Below are 27,408 nucleotides of genomic sequence, written 5' to 3' on the forward strand. Positions count from 1 at the left end.
TTTATCATATGCTTGAAGATTTTCTGTTGCTTTTGGCCTCTTGGCATTTGCTTTACTTGATACGATTCTTTCTGGATATAAAAAGTATCAATCTCTAATTTGTCAGATCTACAGCTTGGTGGCATACACTTTAACTAGCCAGTAGATGGCATCCTTGAGTCCCCTATTCCCCTCAGGTCAGTTCTTCCCAACTTTGTCTTTGTGGTGTGTGGGGATCTGATTCTTGTGGGGTTCAATTGGTGCACTAAGTTTGGGTGTGTTGGTGGTGCTGTCTGCCCTGAATGTGGGGCATGTGTCTGGGTGGTTAGGGAGGCAGGGCAGCTTTAATAATCAAACCTCCCAGGTGTTCCCGGCCGGAGATTTAAAGCTGTTGCAAGAGTCTAAGCCTTCATTTTAGTCTTGTCACAGATTGTCTCTGCCACTGACGCACAAGTCCTTGGTATTGGCGTAGGGTCCGTGGGATTTCTGAGCAGGTCCCCCTTCCCAGCTGTGCTCTTCTAGGACGTCTGCCGAGGGAAGGCTGTGCCACGTCACAAGTGCGCGCCAGCCCTCCAGTTAAGCCCTGGGCCGTGCAGGGGCATTCCCAGCTTATTTCAGAATGCAGACTCCCGGTTTCACCAAATGCATGGTCCCTGTGGATTTAGCAGGTCTTGTCCGGCTGGTGCATCACTAGAACTGTTGTTCTGGGTCACTTTCTGGCTTTTATCTAGTATTTTTCACGGAGGTGTTTTTTGCCCTGTCTCACTTAGCCGCCATCTTAGGTTCTCCCCGTAACCTTGAATCTTGAAGACAATTGTATAACTATGTGCCTTGCACAGTATGTGTGATTGTGAGAACCTTGTGGCTTGCAGTCTGTTTAGTGTATGGACAGATGAGTGCAAAAATGGGGACAAAAACTAGTTGAAGAATAGGGTGTGATGGAGGGAATCGTAAGTTTTGGGTGTTGTTTTTTGCTTTTATTTTCATTTTGCAATAAGGAAAAGGTTCAGAAATTGATTCTGGTGATGAACACACAACTGTATGATGGTGCTGTGAATAATTGTACACTATGGATGACTGTAGGGTGTGTGAGTATATTTCAATAAAACTGTATTAAAAAAAGTAAATGAACATCGGGGGAGAAGGGGTGTGCCAGTTTGAATGTATTATGTCCCCCAAAACGCCATTATCTTTGATGCAGTCTTGTGTGGGCAGACATATTAGTGTTGATTAGATTGTAATTCTTTGAGTGTTTCCGTGGAGGTGCAACCCACCCAACTGTAGGTGATAACTCTGATTAGATAATTTCCATGGAGGTGTAGCCCTGCCCATTCATCATGGGCCTTGGTTAGTTTTCTAGAGTACTATATAAGCTCATGCAGAAGGAGCAGGCTTATTACAGCCAAGAGAGACACTTTGAAGAATGCACATGAACTGAGAGAGGAGCTGCAACTTACAGAGACATTTTGGAGATGGCCTTTGAAAGCAGACTTTGCTCCAGAGAAGCTAACAGAGGACAAACGCCTCAAGAGCATCTGAGAGTGACATTTTGAAGAGAAGCTACAGCCTAGAGAGGAACGTTCTGGGAGAAAGCCATTTTGAAACCAGAACTCCAGAGCAGACGCCAGCCACGTACTTTCCCAGCTAACAGAGGTTTTCTGGACGCCATTGGCCATCGTCCAGTGAAGGTACCTGATTGTTGATGCATTACCTTGGACATTTTATGGCCTTAAGACTGTAACTGTGTAACCAAATAAACCCCCTTTTATAAAAGCCAGTCCATTTCTGGTGTTTTGCATCCCTGCAGCATTAGCAAACTGGAATGAGGGGAATGGGATGTTTTGGATGTTCTTTTTTATTTTAAATTTTTAATTTAATTTTATTTTTCGGAGAAATGAAAATGTTCAAAGATTGATTGTGGTAATGAATACACAACTATATGATGATACTGTGAACAACTGATTGTACTCTTTGGATGGCTGTACGGTTTGTGAATTTATCTCAATAAAATTGCATCAAAAAAAAAATGATCAAGACAGAGAATAAAAAGTATTTGCAAAGTTCCTTGAGGGACTGGGGGAAAATGTGGAAATATTAAACTTCCCTACCTGGGGAAATCCTGATATTCTCGCAAGCATTGACTGGTTTAGTAGGTTGAGCCCTTGATCTTGGGACTTGCCCTCATGAAGCTTATTACTGGAAAGAAGAGGCTAAGCCTACTTATAATTGTGCCTATGAGTCATCCCCAGAGAACCTCTTTTATTGTTCAAATGTGACCTCTCTTTCTAAGCCAACTCGGCAGTGGACTCGCTGCCCTCCCCCCTGCATGGGACATGACTCCCAGGAGTGTAAATATCCCTGGCAACGTGGGACATGGCTCCCAGGGATGAGCCTGGATGTGGCATCCTGGTACTGAGAAAGCCTTCTGGACTAAAAGGGGGAAGAAAAATGAAACAAAGTTTCAGTGGCTTAGAGATTTCAAATGGAGTTGAGAGGTCATTCTGAAGGTTATTCTTATGCATTATATAGATGTCCCTTTTAGTTTTTAGTGTATTAGAATAGCTAAAAGGAAATACCTGAAACTATTGATCTGCAATCCAGTATCCTTGATTCTTGAAGACAGTTGATTAACTATATAGCTTATACTGTATGACATATGATTGTGAAAACCTTGTGGCTCACACTCCCTTTATCTAGTGTATGGACAGATGAGTAGAAAAATGGGGACAAGAAGTAAGTGAATAATGAGGGGGAGGAGTAGTATTGGATGTTTTGGGTGTTGTTTTTTTTTTTTTATCATTTTTTTAAATTGTAAAATATAACATATATACATAGAAGTGATAACTTTCCAAGTGAAATTTAACAAGTAGTTAAGAGAACAAATTTCAAAGAATATTACAGATTATAGTTCCACAGTTTCAGTTCTTTCCTTATTGTGAAATATATACAAAAAAAGTAATAGCTTTCAAAATATGCTTTAACAGGTAGTTATATATGAAATTTCCAAAGTTGTTATGAATTATAGTACCATAGTTTCAGTTGTTTCCTTATTGTGAAATATAACATATATACAAAAAGTTGATAGCTTTCAAATTACGATTTAACAAGTAGCTATAGAACAGATTTCAAAGAATGCTGTATGTTAGTTCCACCATTTCAGTTATTTCCTTCTAGCTATTCTAATACCCCAGCAACTAAGAAAATGAAAATTCTATAAAGAGTCAATATTCATAATTCTTTGTTAAATTCCATCCTGTCTGTTGTTAGCCCTTCCTCTAGTTTAATCACTTTCCCAATCTTCAGGGATATCTGGGCAGTGACCACGCTAAGTTGTTCATGTTAAAAAGGGGTGTCAGCTTTGTGAGAAAAAGGGACCCTCTAGTTGATGTCTTCAAGAGGCTATTGCCTCTGGTTTGGGGACTTAGCTGGCATAGGAGCTCTCTGAAGAATTCAAGTTTCTAAGGAATAAACTTAGTGAGTGAAACCTTTATAGAGTCTCAGTTAGGGATCCGGGTATTCTTTAAGGTTTGCGGGACTACTGTTAACTTGGGCTTATCGTACTGTGGCCTTTTGGCATATCTAGGTGAAACTTGCTTAGCTGTAACCTCCAGTATAGCCTCTTGACTCTCTTTGAATTTTCTTAGCCACCGAAACCTTATTTTGTTGCCTTTCTTTCCTCCCTTTTGGTCAAAAAGGCACTCTCAATCCCTTGATGCCAGGGCCAGTTCATCCCGGAATCCATGTCCCACGTTGACAGGTAGATTCATTCATCTGGGAGATCCTTCCCTCGTCAGGGGGAGGGTGATGAATTTATTTGCAGAGTTAGGCTTAGAGGGAGAAAGTCCACATTTGAACAACAAAAGAGGTTCTCTGGAGGTGACTCCTAGACTTAGCCTCCCCTTTATAACCATAAGTTTCATTGGGTGTTCTTTTTTACTTTTTATTTTTATTCTTTTGAGTAATGAAAATGTTGCAAAATTGGTTGTGATGAATGCACAAGTATATAATTGATTGTACACTTTGGATGATTATATGGTATGTGAATGTATCTCAATAAAATCGAATAAAGAAATGGGCCACGGGCTTGAATAGGCATTTCTTCAAAGAAGATATACAAATGGCCAATAAGCACATGAAAAGATGCTCATTGTTACCCATTAGAGAAATGCAAATCCAAACCACAACGAGAGATGATTGTGGGGAGAGACTGGAGTAGAAAGCTTCAGAAATCAGTCCTTCCACCAAAACAGTTATTGAACTGGCAGAAACTATGTGAGTTAATTATTTTGAAATTGAAGCACTATGCAACATCCAGGGAAGAGCTAGAGGAAGAAGCTGGTAAATCGCTGTATATGTAGTGAATTTCATCCTCCTGCAGGGGCTACCATCCCCATCTCCTGACTGTATGCAGACAGCAGTGAGGACTGCAGCACAGGCTCCTGGTACAGCTTGCTGGTGCCTTGGTGGGCTATAAGGACCTGGCCCTGCAAATCTGAGTGTAGGGTCTGATCACTGATGATGGCATTTGATCAGTGTTTTAGTTTGCTAATGCTGCCAGCATGCAAAACACCAGAAATGGATTGGCTTTTATAAAAGGGGGTTTATTTAGTTAAAAATTTACAGTCTTAAGGCCATAAAGTGTCCATCAACAAAGGGTACATTCACTGGAGGATGGCCAGTGGTGTCCGGATAATCCCTGTTAGCTGGGAAGGCACGTGGCTGGCGTCTGCTCCAAAGTTCTGGTTTCAAAATAGCTTTCTCCCAGGACGTTCCTCTCTAGGCTGCACTTCCTCAAAAATGTCACTCTTAGTTGCTCTTGGGGTGTTTGTCCTCTCTTAGCTTCTCCGGAGCAAGAGTCTGCTTTCAATGACTGTCTTCAAACTGTCTCTCATCTGCAGCTCCTGTGCTTTCTTTAAAGTGTCCCTCTTGGCTGTAGCTCCTCTTCAAAATGTCACTCACAGCTGCACCGAGTTCCTTCTGCTTGTCAGCTCATTTATATGGCTCCACTGATCAAGGCCCACCCTGAATGGGTGGGACCACGTCTCCATGGAAATATCTAATCAGTTATCACCTACAGTTGGGTGGGGCGCATTTCCATGCAAACAACCTAATCCAAACGTTCCAACTTAATCCCCACTAATATGTCTGCCTCACAAGATTGCATCAAAGAATATGGCTTTTTCTGGGGGACATAATACATTCAAACCAGCACAGTCAGCTACTTCAGGTGCTGTGGGGCTGGCACTGAGAGCTGTGATTGTTTGAACTCCCCTCAGGCAAATGTGGCAGAGGAGTCTTAAAAAGGCAGTATTCATTTTTTCCCCCTCTTCTCATTCCATTCCCAGTTGTGAACAACACTTGTTTGGACAAGTCACAAATTAACAATTTCAGCCCTCAACAAGAACAACAAAAACTCTATCAATTCCAGAGGAGTGGGAGAAGTAGATTTACAGAGTTATAACAAGATAATACTCAGAATTACAAAATACAGCAAAGAGTCAGGAAAGTATGGACCAGTCACAGGAAAAAAAGAATTTATCAGAAACCATCCCTGAAGAAGCACATACATTGGAAGTATTAGTCAAAGATTTTAAACCAACTGTCTTGAATATGTTCAGTGAGGTAAAGGAATCCATATACAAAGAATTAAAGGAAATTGGGAAATCCTTGTCTGAACAAAATGAAAAAGATGGAAATTATAAAAAGGAACCAAACAAATTTTAGAGCTGCAAAGTACAGTGATTGAAATGAATAATGTATCAGACAGATTTAGGAGCACATTTGAACAGTCAGAAGAAAGGACCAGCAAACAAGCCAATTGAAATTATCCAGTGTGAAGAGGAGAGGAAGAAAAAAAAATGAAGAGAGCCTGAGGGACCCGTGGGACACCATCAAATGTACCAATATAACACCACTGAAGTCCCAGAAGGGCAAGAGGAGTGGGGGCACAAAAACTGTTTGAAAGAAAAATGGCCCACAACTTCCTAAATCCGATTAAAGACATGAATATACACATCCAGGAACCTTAACAAACTCCAAGCACAGTTAACACTGTAAAAGAGCTATAGCCGGAAACATTATAGCAAAATTGTCAAAATCAAAAGAAAAAGAGAGGATTCCGAAAGCAGCAAGAGAGAAGTGGCTTATCACATGACAGGGATCCCCAATAAGACTAACAGCAGATTTCTCACCAGAAACCATGGAGGCCAGAAGACAATGGGATGACATCTTTAAAGTCCTTAAAGAAAAAAGGTGCTAACCAAGAATGCTAGATCCAGCAAATTATCCTGCAAAAATGAAGGAGGGAGGGAGGGGCAAGATGGCTGCATAGAGAGGAGTGAAATTTAGTTAGTCCCCTGCAGCAACTAATAAACAACTAGGAACAACAAATAATCTGGAATAACTGCTGGGGGACAACTGTGACTGTCCACACATCATACACCAACCTGGATTGATTGGAATGGCTGATACCACAGCGTAAAATTTGTAATTAAAAACTGAGGAACTGCGCCAGCAGCCCCCTCCCCCCACGGCAGGCTAAGCTGTAAGACCTCGCTGTAGGAGAAAGCAGCGGTCCTGGAGCAAGCGAATATAGCTCAGTCCAGCTCCAAATGAGGTTTTAATTAACAAATGTGGACTGCTGAGTACAAGCTACAAACATAGACAAACCCCTAACAAATAGAGGCTTTTAGTGACGACTAACCTTAACCAGAAAATGCCTGCACTCTGAATGTAGGCTTTCTTTCCCTTTTTCTCTCTCTCAACCTGAGTGGCTCAGTGGAGAGAGCCTCAGCCGTTTTCAGTTTGCAGGGCTCTGATGCCAACAGGTGTGGAGATAACAGTGTCAGAAAGAGAAAAGGGCAATTCAAATGCAGAAGATAACGCCTTAGGGTGTTTATCTTCCCTAAGAGGAAGGAGGTGGGGCCCAGCTCCTAGTGCCTGCCTTCCCTTCAGAAGGGGAAACAATCAAACCAGAAACAACCTAAGCTGAGAACTAAAGGGGCCACACCTTCTTACACAAGTCGGGAGTGACAGGTTGACAGTTGCCACCTGCTGGGCAGGTTAGGAAAAGCACAGAGGCTAGAGGCCTCACAGGAAAGTCTGTCAGTCTTCTAAGATACACCCTCAGGGAAACTTGAAACTGAATATAACCCCATTCTGAGACCTGAAACAGATTTGGTCTGGGAAAATCTGATAGGCATAACCAAGGAAACCAGCTGCCTAGACAACATAAAACTGCAAATTATGGTTCGGGGGCAAGATGGTGGAGTAGTGAGGTGTGGATTTCAGTTACTCCTCCAGGGCAGAAGTTAGAAAGCCAGGAAGTGTGTGGACCGGACACTGCAGAGCAATTTGACTTTGAGCATACTTCATACAACACTCACGAATGCATGGAACAGCTGAGATCAGCAAAATCTGTAAGTTCTTGCGGCCAGGCGACCCGTGCCACTCCCTGCCAGGCTCAATCCTGTGGGAGGAGGGGTTGTCGGAGCTGGGAACCAGGAGGGAGAACTACAGTTGCAGCTCTGATTGAAAGTCAGACTGCTGATCAAAAACTACAAACATACATAGACTGAGACCAGACACTGCAGAATCTGGGAGCAGTCAGCCCAGTGGAGAGGAGTTAGGCCTAGAAAAAACACAGCAAAAATACACCCAAAAATAAAAACGGGGACTTTTTGGAGTTCCCCTGAACATAAAATGAAGGGCAGGACTAAAACAGAATCAGGCGCATATGCAAATCCCGAGGGCAAGGACACTTGTCTGAAGAGCTGGTTTCTCTGATTTCTTGATTGTTCCTTAATGGCCCTAAATTCCTTGTCTCTCAGTATTTCAGTAGCCCATGAGACCTGCAAAGAGGGCCCTTCTTTTTCTTTTCTCTCTTTTTTTTTTTTTTCTTTTTAATCTTTTTATCATTTTCTAAAACAATTACTCTAAGAATTGCATTACAGAAAGCCTCAAAGACTTGCAGTTTGGGCCTAGGCAAGAGCAGCAGCTCTGAGGGTCAAAGCAGTAAGTTTAGTGGCTGAGAAAATTTGCTAAACACCATAACTTCCCAAGAAAGGGGGGGCATCCCCTTACAGCCATCTTCCCGGCAGGGTGAGAACGCTCCTGTCCAGTGCCAGTGCCATAGTCCCGAGTTGCCCCAAACAACCCAGTGTGATGGGAGGTGTTTCCAGCAACATGCACACACGCCACAATATCTGGCATGGATGATAGCGCTTCACGTCCCGCAGCTAATTGTCCCAGAGCTGGGAAAGCAGAGCTATATGAAAAGAGGGAAATTAACACATCCCATTCAGTCATCCTTTTAGCAGGCTGGGAACGCCCCTACACGGCCCTGTGGCCCAGAACTTCCCTTGGGGGATGGCACTCACCTGTGATGTAGCAGAGTCTTCGCTCAACAGAAGCCCTAGGAGGATACAACTTGGAAGAGGGACCCACTTGGAAGTCCCAGAGACCATATGCCAATACCAAGGACCTGTGGTTCAGCGGCAGAGACAAACTGTGGTGAGACTGAACTGAAGGATTAGACTATTGCAGCAGCTTACATCTCCGGGAACACCTGGAAGATTGGATTATTAAAGCCACCCTCCCTCCCTATCTGCTCAGACACACACCCCACATTCAGGGTGGGCAGCACCAACTACACATGCAAACTTGGTGCACCAATTGGACCTGCACAAGACTCAGAACCCCACTCACTGCAAAGACAAAGTTGGGGAGAACTGGCTTGAGGGGAATAGGTGTCTCATGGATGCCACCAGCTGCTTAGTTAGAGAAAGTGCACTCCACCAAGCTGTAGATTTGACAAATTAGAGATAAGTGTTTGAATCAATCTACATATCCTAAAAGAACCCTATCAAGTTAAGCAAATGCCAAGAGGCCAAAAACAACAGAAAATTTTAAAGCATATGAAAAAAACAGATGATATGGATAACCCAAATCCAAACATCCAAATCAGAAGATTAGAGGAGACATAGTACTTGGAGCAATTAATCAGAGAACTAAAACAACGACAGCATGGCACAGGATGTAAGGGACATGAAGAAGACGCTGGAAAAGCATAGAGAAGAGCTTGCAAGAGTAAATAAAAAATAGACGATCTTATGGAAATAAAAGAAACTGTTGACCAAATTAAAAAGATTCTGGATACTCATAGTACAAGACTAGAGGAAGCTGAACAGTGAACCAGTGACCTCGAGGACGACAGAACAGACAATGAAAGAACAAGAGAAAGAATGGGGAAAAAATTAAAAAATTTGAAATGGATCTCAGAGATATGATAGGTAAAATAAAATGTCCAAATATGAGAGTCATTGGTGTTCCAGAAGGGGAGGAGAAGGTTAAAAGTCTAGAAAGAGTATTCAAAGAAATTGTTGGGGAGAACTTCCCATACCTTCTAAACAACATAAATACCCAAATCAAAAATGTTCAGCGAACTCCAAATAGAATAAATCCAAATAAACCCACTCCAAGACATATTCTGATCAAATTGTCAAATACTGAAGAGAAGGAGCAAGTTCTGAAAGCAGCAAGAGAAAAGCGATTCATAACTTAGAAAGGAAACAGCATAAGACTAAGTAGTGACTACTCAGCAGCCACCATGGAGGCAGGAAGGCAGTGGCATGACATATTTAAAATTCTGAGAGAGAAAAATTGCCAACCAAGAATTCTTTATCCAGCAAAGCTCTCCTTCAAGTTTGAGGGAGAGCTTAAATTTTTCACAGGCAAACAAATGCTGAGAGAATTTGCTAATGAGACCTGCCCTACTTGAGATACGAAAGGGAGTCTACCAACCAAGAAACAAAGAAAGGAAAGAGAGGTATGGAGAAAGGTTCAGTACTAAAGAGATTCAGTATGGGTATGTTAAAAGACGTTAAGAGAGAGAGGGAAAAGATATATCTGACAAACATAAACCAAAAGATAGGATGGCTGATTCAAGAAATGGCTTCACAGTAATAACGTTGAATGTAAATGGATTAAACTCCCCAATTAAAAGATGTAGGTTGGCAGAAGGGATAAAAAAATATGGACCATCAATATGTTGCGTACAAGGGATTCATCTTAGACACAGGGACACAAAGAAATTGAAAGTGATAGAATGGAAAAAAATATTTTCATGCAAGCTACAGCCAAAAGAAAGTGGGAGTAGCAATATTAATCTCAGATGAAATAGACTTTAAATGCAAGGATGTTATGAGAGACAAAGAAGGCCACTACATACTAATAAAAGGGGCAGTTCAACAAGAAGAAATAACAGTCATAAACGTTTATGCACCCAATAAAGGGGCCACAAAATACATGAGGCAAACACAGGCAAAACTAAAGGAAATAGCAAGAGAAATTGCTAAATATATAGAAACGAATGAAAATGAGAACACAGCATATCAAAACTATGGGATGCAGCAAAAGTGGTACTGAGAGGGAAATTTATAGCACTAAAACACATACATCAAAAAGGAAGAAGGAGCTAAAATCAAAGAACTAAAGGAGCAAACTGAAGAAGCTACACAATGAACAGCAAACCAATTCTAAACCAAGTAGAAGAAAAGAAATAAGGATTAAAGCAGAAATAAATAACAATTTGGACAATTTCCTGGAAGCGTATGAACATCTTAGACTGACCGGAGAAGAAATAGAAGACCTCAACCAACCAATCACAAGTAAAGAGGTCCAGTCAGTCATCAAAAAAACTTCCCATAGATAAATGACAAGGACCACATGGCTTCACAGGGGAATTCTACCAAACTTTCCAAGAAGAACTGCCACCAATCTTACTTAAACTGTTTCAAAACATCGAAGAAAATGGAATACTACCTAACACATTTTATGAAGCAAACATCAATCTAATACCAAAACCAGGCAGATACGCTACAAAAAAGGAATACTACAGGCCTATCTCCCTAATGAATATAAATGCAAAAATTCTCAACAAAATACTTGCAAATCAAGTCCAAAGACACATTAAAAAAATCATTCACCATGACCAAGTGGGTTTCATTCCAGGCATGCAAGGATGGTTCAGCATAAGAAAATTAATCAATGTATTACAACACATTAATAAATCAAAACAGAAAAATCAAATGATCATCTCAATAGATGCTGAAAAAAACATTCAACAAAATCCAACATCCCTTTTGATAAATACAGTTCAAAAGGTAGGAATTGAAGGAAACTTCCTCAATATGATAAAGAGCATATATGAAAAACCCACAGCCAGCATAGTACCCAATGGTGAGAGACTGAAAGCCTTCCCTCTAAGATCAGGAACGAAACAAGGATGCCTGCTGTCATTACCGTTATTCATCAGTGTGCTGGAAGTGCTAGCCAGGGTAATCCAGCAAGACAAAGAAATGAAAGGCATCTAAATTGGAAAGGAAGAAGTAAAACTGTCATTACTTGCGGATGATATGATCTTATATCCGGAAAACCCTGAGAAATCGACGATACAGCTTCTAGAGCTAATAAACAAATTTAGCAAAGTAGCGGGATATAAGATTAATGCACATAAGTAAATAATGTTTCTGTATGCTAGAAATGAACAAAGTGAAGAGACACTCAAGAAAAAGATACCATTTTCAATAGCCACTAAAAAAATCCAGTACCTAGGAATAAACTTAAAGATGTAAAAGACCTATACAGAGAAAACTACATAACTCTGCTAAAAGAAATAGAAAGGGACCTTAAAAGATGGAAAAATATTCCATGTTCATGGATAGGAAGGCTAAATGTTGTTAAGATGTCAATTCTACCCAAACTCATCTACAGATTCAATACAATCCCAATCAAAATTCCAACAACCTACTTTGCAGACTTGGAAAAGGTAGTCATCAAATTTATTTGGAAAGAGAACATGCGTTGAATTGCTAAAAACTCTCTAAAAAAGAAAAACGAAGTAGGAGGACTTACACTCCCTGACTTTAAAGCTTATTATAAAGCCACAGTAGTCAAAACAGCATGGTACTGGCACAAAGATAGACATATAGATCAATGGAATCGAATTGAGAATTCGGAAACAGACCCCCAGATCTATGGCTGACTGATCTTTGATAAGGCCAGTCATATGTTATGTCTCAGTTGAGACATAACAGTCTTTTCAACAAATGGGGCTGGGAGAGTTGGATATCCATATCCAAAAGAATGAAAGAATGAAAGAAGACCCCTACCTCACACCCTACACAAAAAATTAACTCAAAGTGGATCAAAGACCTCAATATCAAAGATAGTACTATAAAACTCCTAGAAGATAATGTAGGGAAACATTTTCAAGACCTTGTATTAGGCAGCCACTTCCTAGACCTTAAACCCAAAGCACAAGCAACAAAAGAAAAAATTGATAAATGGGAACTCCTCAAGCTTAGAAGTTCTGTACCTCAAAGGAGTTTGTCGAAAAGGTGAATAGGCAGCCAACTAAATGGGAAAAAATTTTTTGAAACCATGTATCTGGCAAAAGACTGATATCTTGCATATATAAAAAAGTCCTACAACTCAATAACAATAGTACAGACAGCCCAATTATAAAATGGGCAAAAGATTTGAAAAGATAGTTCTCTGAAGAGGAAATACAAATGGCCAAGAAACACATGAAAAAATGTTCAGTTCCACTAGCTGTTACAGAGATGCAAATTAAGACCACAAGGAGATACCATCTCTCACCAATTAGAATGTGTGCAGGTTTGAATGTATTATGTCCCCCAAACGCCATTATCTTTGATGCAATCTTGTGGGGCAGACATTTTAGTGCTGATTACATTGGAATTCTTTCAGTGTTTCCATGGAATGTGCCCCACCCAACTGTAGGTGATAACTGATTAGATATTTCCATGGAGGTGTGGCCCCATCCATTCAGGGTGGGCCTTGATCAGTGGAGCTGTATATATGAGCTGACAGGCAGAGGGAACTCAGTGCAGCTGAGAGTGAACTTTTGAAGAGGAGCTACAGCCAAGAGGGTCACTTTGACGAAAGTATAGGAGCTGCAGATGAGAGGGAGTTTGAAGACGGCCATTGAAAGCAGACTCTTGCTCCAGGGAAGCTAAGAGAGGGCAGATAACCCAAGTGCAACTAAGAGTGACATTTTTGAGGAACTGCAGCCTAGAGAGGAAGGTCCTGGGAGAAAGCCAGTTTGAAACCAGACCTTTGGAGCAGATGCCAGCCACTTGCCTTCCCAGCTAACAGAGGTTTTCCGGACACCATTGGCCATCCTCCAGTGAAGGTACCCGGTTGCTGATGTGTTACCTTGGACGCTTTATGGCCTTAAGACTGTAACTGTGTAACCAAATAAAGCCCCTTTTATAAAAGCCAATCCATCTCTGGTGTTTTGCATTCTGGAAGCATTAGCAAACTAGAACAGAATGGCTGCCATTAAACAAACAGGAAGCTACGAATGCTGGAGAGGATGTGGAGAAATTGGAACTTTTATCCATTGTTGGTGGGACTGTATAATGGTTCAGCCACTCTGAAAGTCAGTCTGGTAGTTCCTTAGAAAACTAAATATGGAGTTACCCTCTGATCCAGCAATTGCACTTCTCAGTATATACCCAGAAGATCTGAAAGCAGTGACATGAACAGATATCTGCATGCCAGTGTTCATAGCAGCATTATTCACAATAGCCAAGAGATGGAAACAACCCAAATGTTCTTCAACAGATGAGTAGATAAATAAAATGTGGTATATACACATGATGGAATACTACATGGCAGTAAGAAGGAACAATGTTGTGAAATATCTGACAACATGGATGAATCTTGAAGACATAATGCTGAGTGATATAAGCCAGGCACAGAAAGAGAAATATTATATGCTACCACTAATGTGAACATTGAAAAATGGAAAATAAGTGGTTTACAGTGTAGAATGTAAGGGAACTAGCAATAGAGAGCAATTAATGAAGGGGGAAACAATAACCCAATAAGAACAGATAAGCTATCGTGTGTAAATTTAACGTTCTGGGAATGCCCAGGAATGACTATGTTTTGTTGTTTCCTGGTAGGTATGGTAGGAACAAGTTCACAGAAATGTTGGTATATGAGGTTGTTTTCTTGGGGTACAGTAGGAACATGTTGAAAATAAAGTAGTTATTTTAGGTTAGTTGTCTTTTTCTTACTCCCTTGTTATGGTTTGAAATTTTTTTTATTGTATGTTTTTTTTTAATTTTTTAGTTAATATAGTTAATAGTTAATTTTTTAAAAAGTTAATTAAAAAAGAACACAACAACAATGAAAAAAATATGCAGAGCCCCCCTGAGGAGCTGGTGGAGAATGCAGGGGTGTTGGGCTTCCCCACCTCAGTGGTTGCTGATGTGCTCACAGATGTAGGGGACTGGGGGTTTGATGGGTTCAGCCCTCTACCCGGGACTTGCCCTTGGGAAGACCATTGCTGCAAAGGAGAGGCTAGGCCTGCCTATAATTGTGCCTGGGAGTCTCCTGAGTCCCTCTTTGCTGCTCGGATGTGGCCCTCTCTCTCTAGCTAGGCCAACTTGACAGGTGGAATCACTCCCCTCTCCTCACTACATGGACTCTGACACCCCGGGGAGTGAATCTCCCTGGCAATGTGGAATATGACTCCCGGGGAGGAATCGACCCGGTATCATGGGATGGAGAACATCTTCTTGACCAAAAGGGGGAAGTGAAAGGAAATGAAGTAAGCTTCAGTGGCAGAGAGATTCCAAAAGGAGCCGAGAGGTCACTCTGGTGGGCACTCTTGAGTACAATAAAGACAACTGTTTTTGGGTTCTAATGAATTGGAGTGGCTAGCAGTAAATACCTGAAACTACCAAAGTGAAACCCAGAACCCTTGAATCTTGAAGCTGATTGTATAAAATTTTGTACCTTATGAGGGGTGACAATGTGATTGGGAAAGCCATGTGGACCACACTCCCCTTTGTCCAGTGTATGGATGAATGAGTGGGAAAATGGGGGCAAAAAAAAAAAAAAAAGAAAAAACATCCAGTGTTCATTTTTACTTTAATTGTTCTTTTTCACTTTAATTTTTATTCTTATTATTTTTGTGTGTGTGGTAATGAAAATGTTCAAAAATTAATTTTAGTGTTGAACACACAGCTATATGATGATACTGTGAGCAATTAAATGTACGCTTTGTATGACCGCATGGTGTGTGAACGTATCTCAATAAAATTGAATTTTAAAAAAATGTTCAAACTGTCTAAGACCCTGTAATTCCACTCTTAGGAATTTATTCTAAGGAAATAATGAAAAATGCATCAAAGGTTTACATAAAAAGATATTTATCACAAGTTAAATGGCCAACAGGGAGTTAACTAGGTAGAATGGGAGATACCCATGTAATGTTTATGAAAAATCAGAACATGTAAAAATGCTTATGATGTAATGTTGATATTTTGAAGAAAAACTGTAGTACATTATTATCTCAAGTATATTAAAAGAAAAAAAGAAAAGAAAACCAATCTATGGTATGGACTGTGTGACTTTTTCCTGCTTCCTATGTTCTTCCTTATTATTGTACTTAATACACTCACTTCTATGAGGGAGAAAACAGTAGACGAAGATTCGTACCCTCCCATCCCATGCTCAGGTAACACTGCTTTGTTTATATTGTAGAGTGTAGGGGACCTGGCAGTAGACAGCAAATAGTGAAGGGGGAATGATAATCTAATAACAACATATAAGTTATGGAGGGTAAATTTAATGTTCTGGGAATGCTCAGGAATGACTGTGGTTTGTTAATTTCTGGGGGGTATGGTAGGAATAAGTGCACAAAAATGTAGTTATTTTAGGTTATTTGTTTTTCTTATTCCTTTGTTGGATTATGATCTGTTTATTTTCTTGGGGTAGGGTAGGAATATGTTGGAAGCAATGTAGTTATTTTAGGTAATTTGTTTTTTCTTATTCCTTTGTTTTGGTTTTGTTTGAAATGTTGCTATTTTTTGTTTTTTGTTTTTATTTTTTGATAAAGTTATAAAAACATTGAATGAGTGTGAAAAAAAGTAAATGAACTGTACAGGGAGGAGAGGAATGGAATGTTTTGGATGTTCTTTTTTATTGTAATTTTTATTTAATTTTTAGGAGTAATAAAAATGTTCAAAGGTTGTGATCAATGCACAACTATGAACAACTGTACACCTTGAATGATTGTGTGTTATGCAAATATATCTCAATAAAAATGCAATTAAATAACCCCGCTATTTTGAGGCAAAAAGAAAGCTACAAATTACACTAGGAAAAACGGAGACATGGCCCAGTCAAAGGAACAAACTTACACCTCAGGTAAGATATAGTTGAGACATTGTTTCACTTTAATGAAACAATCAGTTAAAGATTTTCAAAGAAATATGCTAAATCAAATAAAAAACCAAATCAAGTTCAAGGAAGACTTGGCAAAAGAGATGAAGGATATAAAGAATACACTGCGCAGACATAAGGTAGAAATCACAAGTTTGAAAAAACAACTGGCAGAATCTATAGAAATGAAAGATACGAGATGGAAAACACAGTGGAGACATACAACAGCAAATCTCAAGAGGCAGAAGAAAACACTCAGTAACTGGAGAACAAGACATCTGAAATCCTACACACAAAAGAACAGATAGAAAAAAGAATGGAAAAATATGAGCAATGTCTCTGGGAATTAACTGACAACATGAAGTGCATGAATGTACGTGTCATGGGTGTCCTGGAAGTAGAGGAGAAGGGAAATGGGGCAGAAGCAATAAAAGAGGAAATAATCAATGAAAACTTCCCATTTCTTATGAAACACATAAAATTAAAGATCCAAGAAGTGTAGCATACCCCAAACAGAATAAATCAGAATAGACCTAAACCAAGTCACTTAATAATCAGTTTAGCAAACATTAAAGACAAAGAGAAAATACTGAAAGCAGCAAGAGAAAAGTGATCCATCACATATAAAGGAAGCTTGATAAGACTATGTGAGGATTTCTCAGTAGAAACCATGGAGGCAAGGCGGCAGTGGTATGAGATATTTAAGATACTGAAAGAGAAAAACTGCCAGCCAAGAGTCCTATATCCTGCAAAACTGTCCTTCAAGTATGAGGAAGAATTTAAAATATTCTCTGACAGACAATGACAGAGTTTGTTAACAAGATACCTGCTATACAGGAAGTACTAAAGGGAGCACTACAGAGTGATAGGAAAAGACAGGAGTGAGAGGTTTGGAACATAATTTTGGGTGATGGTAGCACAGCAATGTAAATACACTGAACAAAGATGACTGTGAGTTTGGTTGAAAGAGAAAAGTTAGGAGCATGTGGGACACCAGAAGGAAAGAGGAAAGATAAAGACTGGGACTGTATAACTCAGTGAAACCTAGAGTGCTCAACAATGTGTGGATAAAATGTACAAATATGTTTTCACATGAGGGAGAACAAATGAATGTCAACCTTGCAAGATGTTAAAAATGGGGTGGTATTGGGTAAAAAAAATACAATCAATGCGCAAACTAGAAACTATAGTTAACAGAAGCATTGTATTATGCTTCCTTTAATGTAAGAAAGGCAAAAAAAAAAATGGAGAGGGTGATGTCATCAACATGGCAACATAAACAGCTACTGAAAACTTCTCTCCAGAGATTCAGTGAAAAGAAGGACAATTATGAATTGTTTGAAACTCTGGAGGAGGATATAGACTGGAGAAAGACCCCACAAATGCCAAATTGAAGAAAGAGAAGAAATATCAGGTGGGAATTTTCCGTCCCAGACCAGCCGGTCATCTCCCCTCCTCCTCACTTGGTCTCCATGTGGGAAAGACACAGAAACAGCAGACAGGACCCCTTCCACCAGGGACACAGATTTTAAAATCTCACAACAGTGAAAAATATAGTCACTGTTTGAATATCCAGTGGACAGGGGAGGACATTTCAAGGCCCAGGTCAGTGAGGGACAAAGAGACTGAGAAAACGTGGACAGAGATGCATTCCCAGCCCTGGGTTTGAACCCTCTGAGGGAAGCAGCAGACAGCAGTTAATTCCTTGCCTTGGGGACAGCTGGAATGCTTGGTCAACTGGGGGGTGCTTTGCCGCAGGAGGACCCCCACATCAAGCCTTGTTTTGGCTGGCAAAGTGAGGACGTGGGAGTCCCGCAGTTTTGGCCTGGCTGTGCCCCGAGGCAGAGCAGCTTCTGAGGACAATCAAGTTACCAAACGGCACCATCTGCTGGACAGTCCGGAAAGTGCAAGGACCCTTTCTTAGGAACACAGGAGCTGGTCTACACACCCTGTACTGAACCTGGCTCTGTTTTGGCTGAGAAATAGGGAAGACCGAATTGTTAAAGCAGAGCCTCAAAACAAACCCAGGTTTTGCTAGCTGGTGGAAAAATAGAGCACCACTGGAAGCCAGCAGATTTGTATTACCACACACAGTGAACTTGCTGGGGTGGGGTGCCCAGTGCCTACCTCCCATCCCTGTGGCGAGCCATGGTGGATGCCTGATTTTGGGGATAAGACTGGTGGGGCAGAGCCAATCTGAAAACTGACCAGGGAGAGAAAAAAGAAAAGATAGAGATCAGAATCAACCAATAAAGAAAACCTTAGGCAAAAGAGAGACAACAACCTCCAGAATAAGCCAACCAAGAAAGTCAGATGCTGAGACACCAGCAAAAAATCATGAGCCACATCAGGAAATGGGAAGATATGGCCCAGCTTCTTGGGGCAAACTCTGGATTATATATCTTAACTTCTATCTTAGCTTCTCCCAGGGGCAAACTCTGGATTACATATTTTAGCTTTTCTCCAAAATGTCTCTCTTAGCTTCTCTCAACTTCCGTGGTTCCTCCTTGCTTCTCTTGGGGGCTTCTCTCTCAGCTTAGCAGGCTTCTGGGTCTGTGTCAGCTCTGAGCCTGCTCTCTCTCCCTGAGCTCTCTTAAGGACTCCAGTAACCTAATTAAGACCCACCTTGAATGGGCAGGATCACATCTCCATGGAAACAACCTAATCAAAAGATCCTGCCCATAATAGGTCTGCCCCCACAAGAGTAGATTAAAAGAACACAGCTTTTTATGGGGTAGATAACAGATTGAAACCAGCATACCACATGACCTGGCAATCCCACTTCCAGTTATTTACACAAAGGAGTTGAAAACAGGAACTTGGACAGATGTTTGTGTTCCAGTTTTCATCCCAGCATTATTTGCAATAGCCAAAGCAACCCAAGTTTCCATCAACAGATGAATGGTTAAATAAAATGCAGTGGATTCCATGTAGAATATTATTCTGCTGTAAAAAGGAGTGAAGGTGCTGGTACATGTTTTAACATGGAAGAACCTTGAAGACATGTTGAGTAAAATAAGCCAGATATAAAAGAACATGCATCTTATGAGTTTCTTATGTGAAATACTTAAAACAAGTAAAGTCATAGAGACAAAGCAGAGTAGTGGTTACTAGGGGTGGGGTGGAGGGCGGAATGGTGAGTTAGTGCTAAATGGTTTGGGATGATGAAAGTAGTCTGGAAATGGATAGTGGTGAAAGTTACACAGTATTGTCTGTGCACTTCAATATCTAAGAATTGTTCACTTAAAATGGTTAAAATGATTCTTATTTTATGTATATTTTACCACAATTAAAAAGAAACTAATCTGGAAAAAAACACGGAATACCACTATACTCCCCACTAGAATGGCTGCTATTTAAAAAAAAACAGAAAATAACAAGTGTTCCTGAAGATGCAGAAAAATAAGGTTCTTATTTTTCTACATTATTAGGTACATTATTAGTTGGAATGTAAAATGATGCGGCTCCTTTGGAAAATGTTTTGACAGGTCCTCAAAAAGTTCAACATAGAATTACCCTATGATCCAGCAATTCCATTTCTTAGGTATATACTGGAAAGAATAGAAAGCTGAACAGTTGTTTGAATATCAGTGTGCATAGAAACATTGCTCATAATAATTAAAAGGTGGAAGCATTCCAAGTGTCCATCAACAGATGAATGAATAAACAAAATGTTTTATATACATTCAGTGGAATATTATTCAGCCATAAAAAGGAATGAAACTCTTACATATGCTAAAAATGAATGGATTTTGAAGACATTATGTTGAGTGAAATTAGTCAAATGCAAAAGACAAATATTGTATGATTCCATTTACATGAAATACCCAGATTATGCAAATTCAAGAGACAGAAATTAGATTACCAGGGTGGAGGTAATGGGGAATTAATAGTTAATGGGTACAATTTCTTTTTAGGGTATTAAAAAAGTTGGGTAATGGATTGTGTTGAAGGTAGCACAACACTGTGAATGTAATTAATGCTACTGAATTACATGCTTAGGAGTGGTTACAATGGGAAATTTTTTGTTGTATTTATTTTACCACAATTAAAAAAAAAACTGGGAAAAAAAAAGGCATAAACCATAGGATCTGGTATGTGAAGTTATAACAATAAGACTAAAAGTTTCACAGCTCACTTGAAATGTTTTGTGTTTTGTTAGTTGCTGCTAAAGATCCAGCCAGTGGCCGCCAGCTCAGCAGCCAGGTAATGAGGAGCCACCTTTGTTGCATTGGCACCTGTGTCCGTTATAGCAGAAGTCTCTCTTCTTTCCAGGAGACAGACAGGTTCTTGGAGTGACAGCATCGTGCTGAGCGCCCTGCGCCCCTCCAAGGCCTAGCTCATTAGAGCATAGGGATGTGCTTGATAATTACCTGTATGAGTTTCCTTTTTTACAGGAAATCTATGTCCTAAACACATTGTGTTAATGTAGTTGTCACCTGAGATAGAGAGTTGAACTTTTGGAACCACTCTTAGTCTCATAAACCCTATGAACTCCACGTTTTTATTGAGCTACAAGTTTTTATACTTGGACCTGGAAGATGACTTACAGAACTCTCTTTGGTAGAATCATGCTAATTTTTAAACTCAATAGTAAATATGATAAATATACTGTCTCCGAAGGCAGCAAAGCATTTATTTCCCCCTTATGAATAAGATATGATGGTGTCTGTGGGTAGAAGGATGGTGGAAAGAGAAGACTGGATTCCTGAGGTCAGCATTCAGGTCTGATTTATTTTTGGGTGTTGTTTGGGCTTTGTCTTTAATAGACTATTTTCTAAAGTTAAGACTTTGAATACCAACTTCATAATATTTCCTATATCTATATGTTCCTTATATTATGTATTGAATATTTTTCTAGGAATTGTCTTGCTCTTTTTACTCAGAGAAAGCCTCTTTCTAAACCGTAATAGCCATCAAATCATAGGTATGATATGCTACTTATGTTTTTTTAAATGCACCTTAAAATTACAACCATTTAAATTTTAAAAAGGTTAGTCTGCATACAACCACCTAAAATTCTTTCTTGCTCCCTGTGGGAAGCCCTGCAGTAGTACTACCTGATAAATGTTGGCTTCATGAGTAACCATTATGTGATTCAAGCTCTGCTTTGTCCTTTTGCTGTAAGAGCAAATCTCATGCATATCTTAAGACAAAACCCAGTCTCCATTTTTTCCTTAGGTCTCCATTTTGTCGGCAATGGAGCTCATTTGGAACCTGTGTGAGATTCTTTTTATTGAAGTAGCCCCAGGTGAGCATGGAATAATCCTGTTACAACATCAAAGGTGTCTCCTTGCCACCCTCTGCTCTTCTTTTTGTCTTTCTTGTATGTTGTGATAGATATTTGTTAGCTAGAATGCTTTTTCTGGCAATTTTTATCAACATAACCATCACAAAGCATTACTCAGCACCCAGAGAAGCCTGTTAGATATGCAAAAAGGATCATAAATCAGCTAGGGTACATTATAGAAGCCTAAAATGTTAGGCAGAAGACTCCTGAGAAATAACGAGAAAACAAACATTAAACTAGTCTGTGAAATGGGTGGGCAGTATTTATATCATGGATTGAGAGCGTTTTAGGGGATGTGAAGAAGGATTCGATGATGGGAGGCAAAGTTGCTTTGAGAATTCTGCACATTAACTGTCTACTCGTTGGAATCATTTCGTTGATCTTGAATTGAGCCAAGGTCAGTACAGTAGTCTGACTTGTATGGACTCTCTCTGAGATGTTACGGGGTCTCTCTTGCATTTCTCTTAATGACTTGTTTGTTATTATCTACAAATGGATGTTAATCTCTGTGTAATCATAGCATTTTACTCATACTCCTAAACATTGAACAACTTAAAATTAAAATTAGTTGTTTGTAAGCTTACCTCTTCCAGTAGATTTTGGGGACTGTGGCTATGTTTTTTATTATTGTTGTATTCCTAGCACCTGGTCAGTTACCAGTTCCTAAATGGCCATTACTTAAATAGCCATTGAGTGTTTTATGATAGTGGAGAATCCAGCTGTGGGGTTTGGGGAGGTCTGGGCCCACGGTTCAGTGAGAGGTGGGGCTGTCTGACCCAGAGGGAGTGTCAGCATAAGTCAGTTTGCTTTCTCCTTGCCCCAGCCTGTATTCTGGACCATGTGTGCTCACTTTAGTCAGGACAGGTGTGCCTGCTTAGGAGGGTAAACCACCTCCTACATAGTCAGCTCCTCTGCCTTGCATTCTCTGTGATAAGGGAAAGGAAATTTGCTGCAAATAAAGCTGTGGTTTTAGTGTGTGACCCTCTCCTTCCAGCTGGCCCTCTCCTTCTTCACCTCCTTGACTGGGTTCGTCTGCATGTGTGCGAGGTAGACAGCTTGTCAGCAGATGTACTGGGCAGTGAGAATCCAAGCAAACACGAGAGCTTCTGGAACTTGGTAAGACTCACGTGCAAGCTGGGCCACCTTGCATTCTGTCCTCCTGTTGCCGTGAGGGTGGGCAGCTCTGAGCATTACCCGCCAAGCCATCGCGAGGTCTCCCTGGCCCTTGAGAGTCTGGGTTTATGGAGACACCCTTAGTCCTTTCCTTCCCTGCTCCATGGGGGAGTTTAGAATTAAGCTGCCATTTGAGAAAAGTATTGCCTTGTAGATTTTCAAGTGAAAAAGAAATTTTGATTTCTTTGTATATCTTGGGAAGAGAAGACATGATGATACAGAAACAATGAGGGGGCTGGGGGTAGAAACAGGGATTGGCTATAAACGAGCATGAGGGATCTTTCTCAGGTGATGGAAATGTTCTGAAACGGGGGTGGTGATGGTGCACAACTCTGCAAATTTACTGAAAACCAGTGAATTGTACACCTAAAATGGGTGGATTTTTGTGGTGTATAAATTGTCTTTAAAAAGCTTTTAAAAACAAAAACAGAAAGGTTGATAATCCCAAAGTCATTTTGGATTATCAACTTGGAAGTCAACCTGTGGGGGGAAAGTGGGTATCCTATGCCTTTAAGGACAGTACTTTTCTCCGTTCTCCTCTGTTGCCCTGTGACCTAATAGGGAGCTGGCAGGAAGAGGTTGCTAGTTGACTTGAATAATGGAAAGTTGATTAAACTTATAAAATCTAGAATTCATCAGTAAGGAGTTATTGCCTCTGACGCTGTTTCTGGGACTTGGTGCTGGAAGGTCTGCTCAGGAAATAATTGGGCAGAGCTTTTGAGTATCTGGTTCACTTGCTGAGTGTTTATTGACTGCCTACTGAGAGGCAACGACCACCACCAGATGCCTGCCCTTAAGGACAGAGAATAAACACCTAAACCAGTGAGATGTGTACTGTTGGGTAGTGGGCTGCTATGGGGAGGAGAATTGGAGTGCTTGAGTGGGGTGGGGGTTCAGGGAGGGGACAAGGACATGCAAGTAGAGACCTGCAGGAGGTGAGGAAGAAAGCTCCAGAGTGCAAGCAGTGTCAAGATGGATTCAAGTGGCAGTGAGGAGGCCAGTGAGCCAGGAGTGAGGAGGCCAGTGAGCCAGGAGTGAGGACTGTAGCTTTTAGCAGGGCAACATCACAAGGATGTTAAGAGCATGGTCTGTGGGGCCAAACCACCTGGGATAGCTTCTCAGGTCTGCCTCTCACTAGCTGTGAGATCACGAATGAGTCATGTCACAGCTTTAGTTTCCTCATCGCTGTAACAGATCATAGTAGGACCTACACATAGAGCTGTTTTGATGATTGAGCTAGTTATGGGGCATAAATGTATATAAATTCGTTAATATGCTTGGTGCCTAAGAGCCACTCTTTTCCTCCTTAGTCAGATGGGGTCTTGGGGCAAAGGAGTGACATGACCAACTTTGGCTTTCGTAGGCTTTTCTGGCTGCCTGTAGTCCAGGGGAGCGAGGGCAGAAACAGAGACCAATTTGGAGGCTGCTCCAGTGAACCAGGCAAAAGGTGGTGGAGGCTTAGACAAGGATAGTAGCAGAGCAGAGGTGGTAAGAATTGATTAGACTCTGGATATGATTTAAAGATGGAGCTGATGGGCTTTGCTGCTGGATTGGATATGGGCCTGTAAGAAACAAGAATGTGGAGGATGGTGGTGAGGAGGCACTGGCCAGGAGGTTGGTTTTGGACATGTTATGTTTAGGAGACCCAGGTGGAGATGATGAATAGACAAGCCTGGAATTAAGGGAAGGAAGTTCAGGCCACAGAGAAAAATTTGAGAGTTGTTAGCATATAGATCTGTGGCTTTTTTGAGCATGACTTAGAGTAAGAAAAATATTCTACTTTGTATATTTTACATATACTTGTACCTGTTTGTGTTGGGTGTGTGTTTATACACATATATATTTAAACTAATAATTTTTATAACGCACTGCACTATTTTCTACTTTATTTCATTCATTTTCTGAAAGTTGTTCACAGCCTATAGTGGGATGCAACGAGTAGTTTGAAGAACCTAGTACAAGTGGTAAAACCATGAGACTGGATAAGACCAGAGCTCTTCCCTAGGGCTAACTCTCGGAGCAGAAGCCTAAGCCTGAGGAGCTGGAAAGCCACGGTGTGGACCGAGGGGACCAGCTTCCTCACCTCGGCAGGGCTGGGCCTCCAGTGAAAGCTCCTGGTCTTCTCCAGGTGACCGTCTTGGTGCTGCAGGGCCGGCTGGATGAGGCCCGACAGATGCTCTCCAAGGAAGCTGACACCAGCCCTGCCTCCGCGGGCATGTGCAGGATCCTGGGGGACCTGATGAGGACGATGCCCTTTCTCAGTGTACGTGGGGGCAGCCCTGCCCTGCTGGGTCACGGGAGATGGGTTAAGGCCTGACGCACAGAGGGTTTCTGCGGCGATGACGTCTCACCACTGGTGTCTTCCCTCAGCTTGGTAACACTCAGACCCTGACAGAGCTGGAGCTGAAATGGCAGCACTGGCACGAGGAGTGTGAGCGGCACCTCCACAATGGTACATTCACCTCCAGCCCACGCCTGGAGTCTCTCTGTAAGGTCTGTGGGAAGCAGGGCTGGGGGTCTGAGTTGGCACGTCAGCTTCCCCCGGGGGCTGTGGCATTGGCCCCAGTGACAGCCAGAGCTTGGGCCTGCTTGGACAGGGCTGTCCGTGGGCTCTGCAGGGAAGGAGAGGGAGCTTTCAGACGCAGTGCTCTTGAGGGATGTTCTGGTTTGCTAATACTGTGGGAATGCAAAACACCAGAGATGGATTGGCTTTTATAAAGGGGGTTTATTTGGTTACACAGTTACAGTCTTAAGGCCATAAAGTGTCCAACGTAACATATCAGCAATCGGGTACCTTCGCTGGAGGATGGCCAATGGTGTCTGGAAAACCTCCATTAGCTGGGAAGGCATGTGGCTGGCGTCTGCTCCAAAGTTCTGGTTTCAAAATGGCTTTCTCCCAGGACGTTCCTCTCTAGGCTGCAGTTCCTCAAAAATGTCACTCTTAGTTGCACTTGGGATATTTGTCCTCTGTCAGCTTCTCCAGAGCAAGAGTCTGCTTTCAACAGCCATCTTCAAACTGTCTCTCATCTGCAGCTCCTGTGCTTTCTTCAAAGTGTCCCTCAAGGCTGTAACTCCTCTTCAAAATGTCACTCTCAGCTGCACTGAGTTCCTTCTGTTTGTCAGCTCATTTATATGGCTCCACTGATCAAGGCCCACCCTGAATGGGTGGGGCCACGCCTCCATGGAAATAATCTCATCAGAGTTATCACCCACAGTTGGGTGGGGCACATTCCATGGAAACACTCAAAGAATTACCATCTAATTAACACTGATAGGTCTGCCCACACAAGATAACATCAAAGATAATGGCATTTGGGGGACATAATACATTCAGACCAGCACAAGGGATAAGCCCATTGGCCACACTGGAGGAGGAAGAGGAGAGTTGTAGTGAAGTTACCCCTGATTCGAGGCTGAGCTAAGCTCCTGTTGCCCCCGGAGCTAAAGGGGAAACGCCTCTCTCCTCAGATCATGCTGGGAGATGAAGATGCCCTGTTGGAACAGAAGGAGCTTCTGAGTAATTGGTACCACTTCTTGGTGACTCGGCTCCTGTATTCTCATCCCACAGTAAAACCCACTGATCTGCACTTCTATGCACAGGTGAGTCTGAGCTCACTGGGGCAGGTGGGAATCCTGGTAGCTTGCCTCCCTAGGCGTCATTTTTAGTGTGTGGTCTTTTTTAATTTAACCTCCCCATGTACCAGGAAGGGGCTTTCCTTTGGCCCTTTTTGAAGGAACCCATCGCCCTTCTCCAGGGTCCCCTACACAGCAGCCCTGCTTACCCTCTTGACCCTCTGCTTCCATCCTGGGGATTGAATGGGTCATCGCCTTTCCACAGTCCAGCCTGGACCTGTTTCTGGGAGGTGAGAGCAGCCCAGAACCCCTGGACAACATCCTGATGGCAGCCTTTGAGTTTGACATCCATCAAGTGATCAAGGAATGCAGGTGGGACCCCCTCCTCCCTCACCACTGTCCTGTGCCTTCTTGCTGGCAGCTTGCCCTTCCTCCTGTAGCCCCACTCCCTGCTTGGCCGGACGTAGCTGGACCGTGGCTCCACTCTGGTTGGGGGCTTAATTGAGCCTTGAGGGCTACCATGTTTATAACTCTTTACATTTCAGGGATGTTTATTTAAAATAGCATTGCAGGAAGTGATTTTGATTTTTAAAATCCAGAACAAGCAAGCCTCTTTCTTGGGACCTAATGGGCACATGGCACTTCACAGCAGTCCCAATCACTAGGTCACTAGGGGATCAAGGGCCAGCAAGCCCACTGGGGGCTCGTGTTTGGGTATTTTCAGAATAGGAAGTCCACACCCCAGCCTTCTCCCCAAAAGGGTGTCCTGTCATTGCACTGAGCCTAACTTTGAGCATGGCAGAAAGGGGGTATCAAACATGATGAATCAAAGGTAAAGCTTTCCAGAAATATCCACATACAGTAGGTCAGAAGGAATTTCCCCTTCCCTCTGCAGTAGCCTGGACAAGTGGGCATTTCCCTGAAGACCACCTTAGAGGGGAGCAAGTTGGGTGCAGCATCAAATGGCTTTGCTCAAATATCCATTATGCTGATCTCCACTGCATCTTTTTAGATCTGGGCAATGGGAAGGGTCCCCTTCTACCTGCTTTTCTTGTTTTGGCCAAAAGGAAGTTAAGGTTTAAGAAAATGACACCAGATTTAGGGACAGAGAAAGTTTTGTGTCTATATTC

The 27,408-nt window shown here is 41.7% G+C and overlaps 1 protein-coding gene across 3 annotated transcripts in view; it reads left to right on the forward strand.

Moving 5' to 3' along the window:
* The window catches only part of NUP85 (nucleoporin 85), a 57,300-nt gene that overhangs the window by 23,852 nt on the left and 6,040 nt on the right, over nucleotides 1-27,408 (forward strand). For all 3 annotated transcript variants that reach the window (XR_005212638.1, XM_037808691.1, XM_037808690.1), the window contains exons 5-11: nucleotides 20,405-20,448; nucleotides 21,424-21,493; nucleotides 22,527-22,648; nucleotides 24,834-24,968; nucleotides 25,076-25,198; nucleotides 26,174-26,305; nucleotides 26,544-26,650. Coding sequence is in view for 2 of the 3 variants with exons in the window: in XM_037808691.1 (XP_037664619.1) it covers nucleotides 20,405-20,448; nucleotides 21,424-21,493; nucleotides 22,527-22,648; nucleotides 24,834-24,968; nucleotides 25,076-25,198; nucleotides 26,174-26,305; nucleotides 26,544-26,650 (733 nt within the window). In the remaining variant the exon portion in view is untranslated. The remainder of the gene's footprint in view (nucleotides 1-20,404; nucleotides 20,449-21,423; nucleotides 21,494-22,526; nucleotides 22,649-24,833; nucleotides 24,969-25,075; nucleotides 25,199-26,173; nucleotides 26,306-26,543; nucleotides 26,651-27,408) is intronic.

The sequence above is a fragment of the Choloepus didactylus genome, chromosome 18 (assembly GCF_015220235.1).
Source record: "Choloepus didactylus isolate mChoDid1 chromosome 18, mChoDid1.pri, whole genome shotgun sequence".
Taxonomy (NCBI): Eukaryota; Metazoa; Chordata; class Mammalia; order Pilosa; family Megalonychidae; genus Choloepus; species Choloepus didactylus.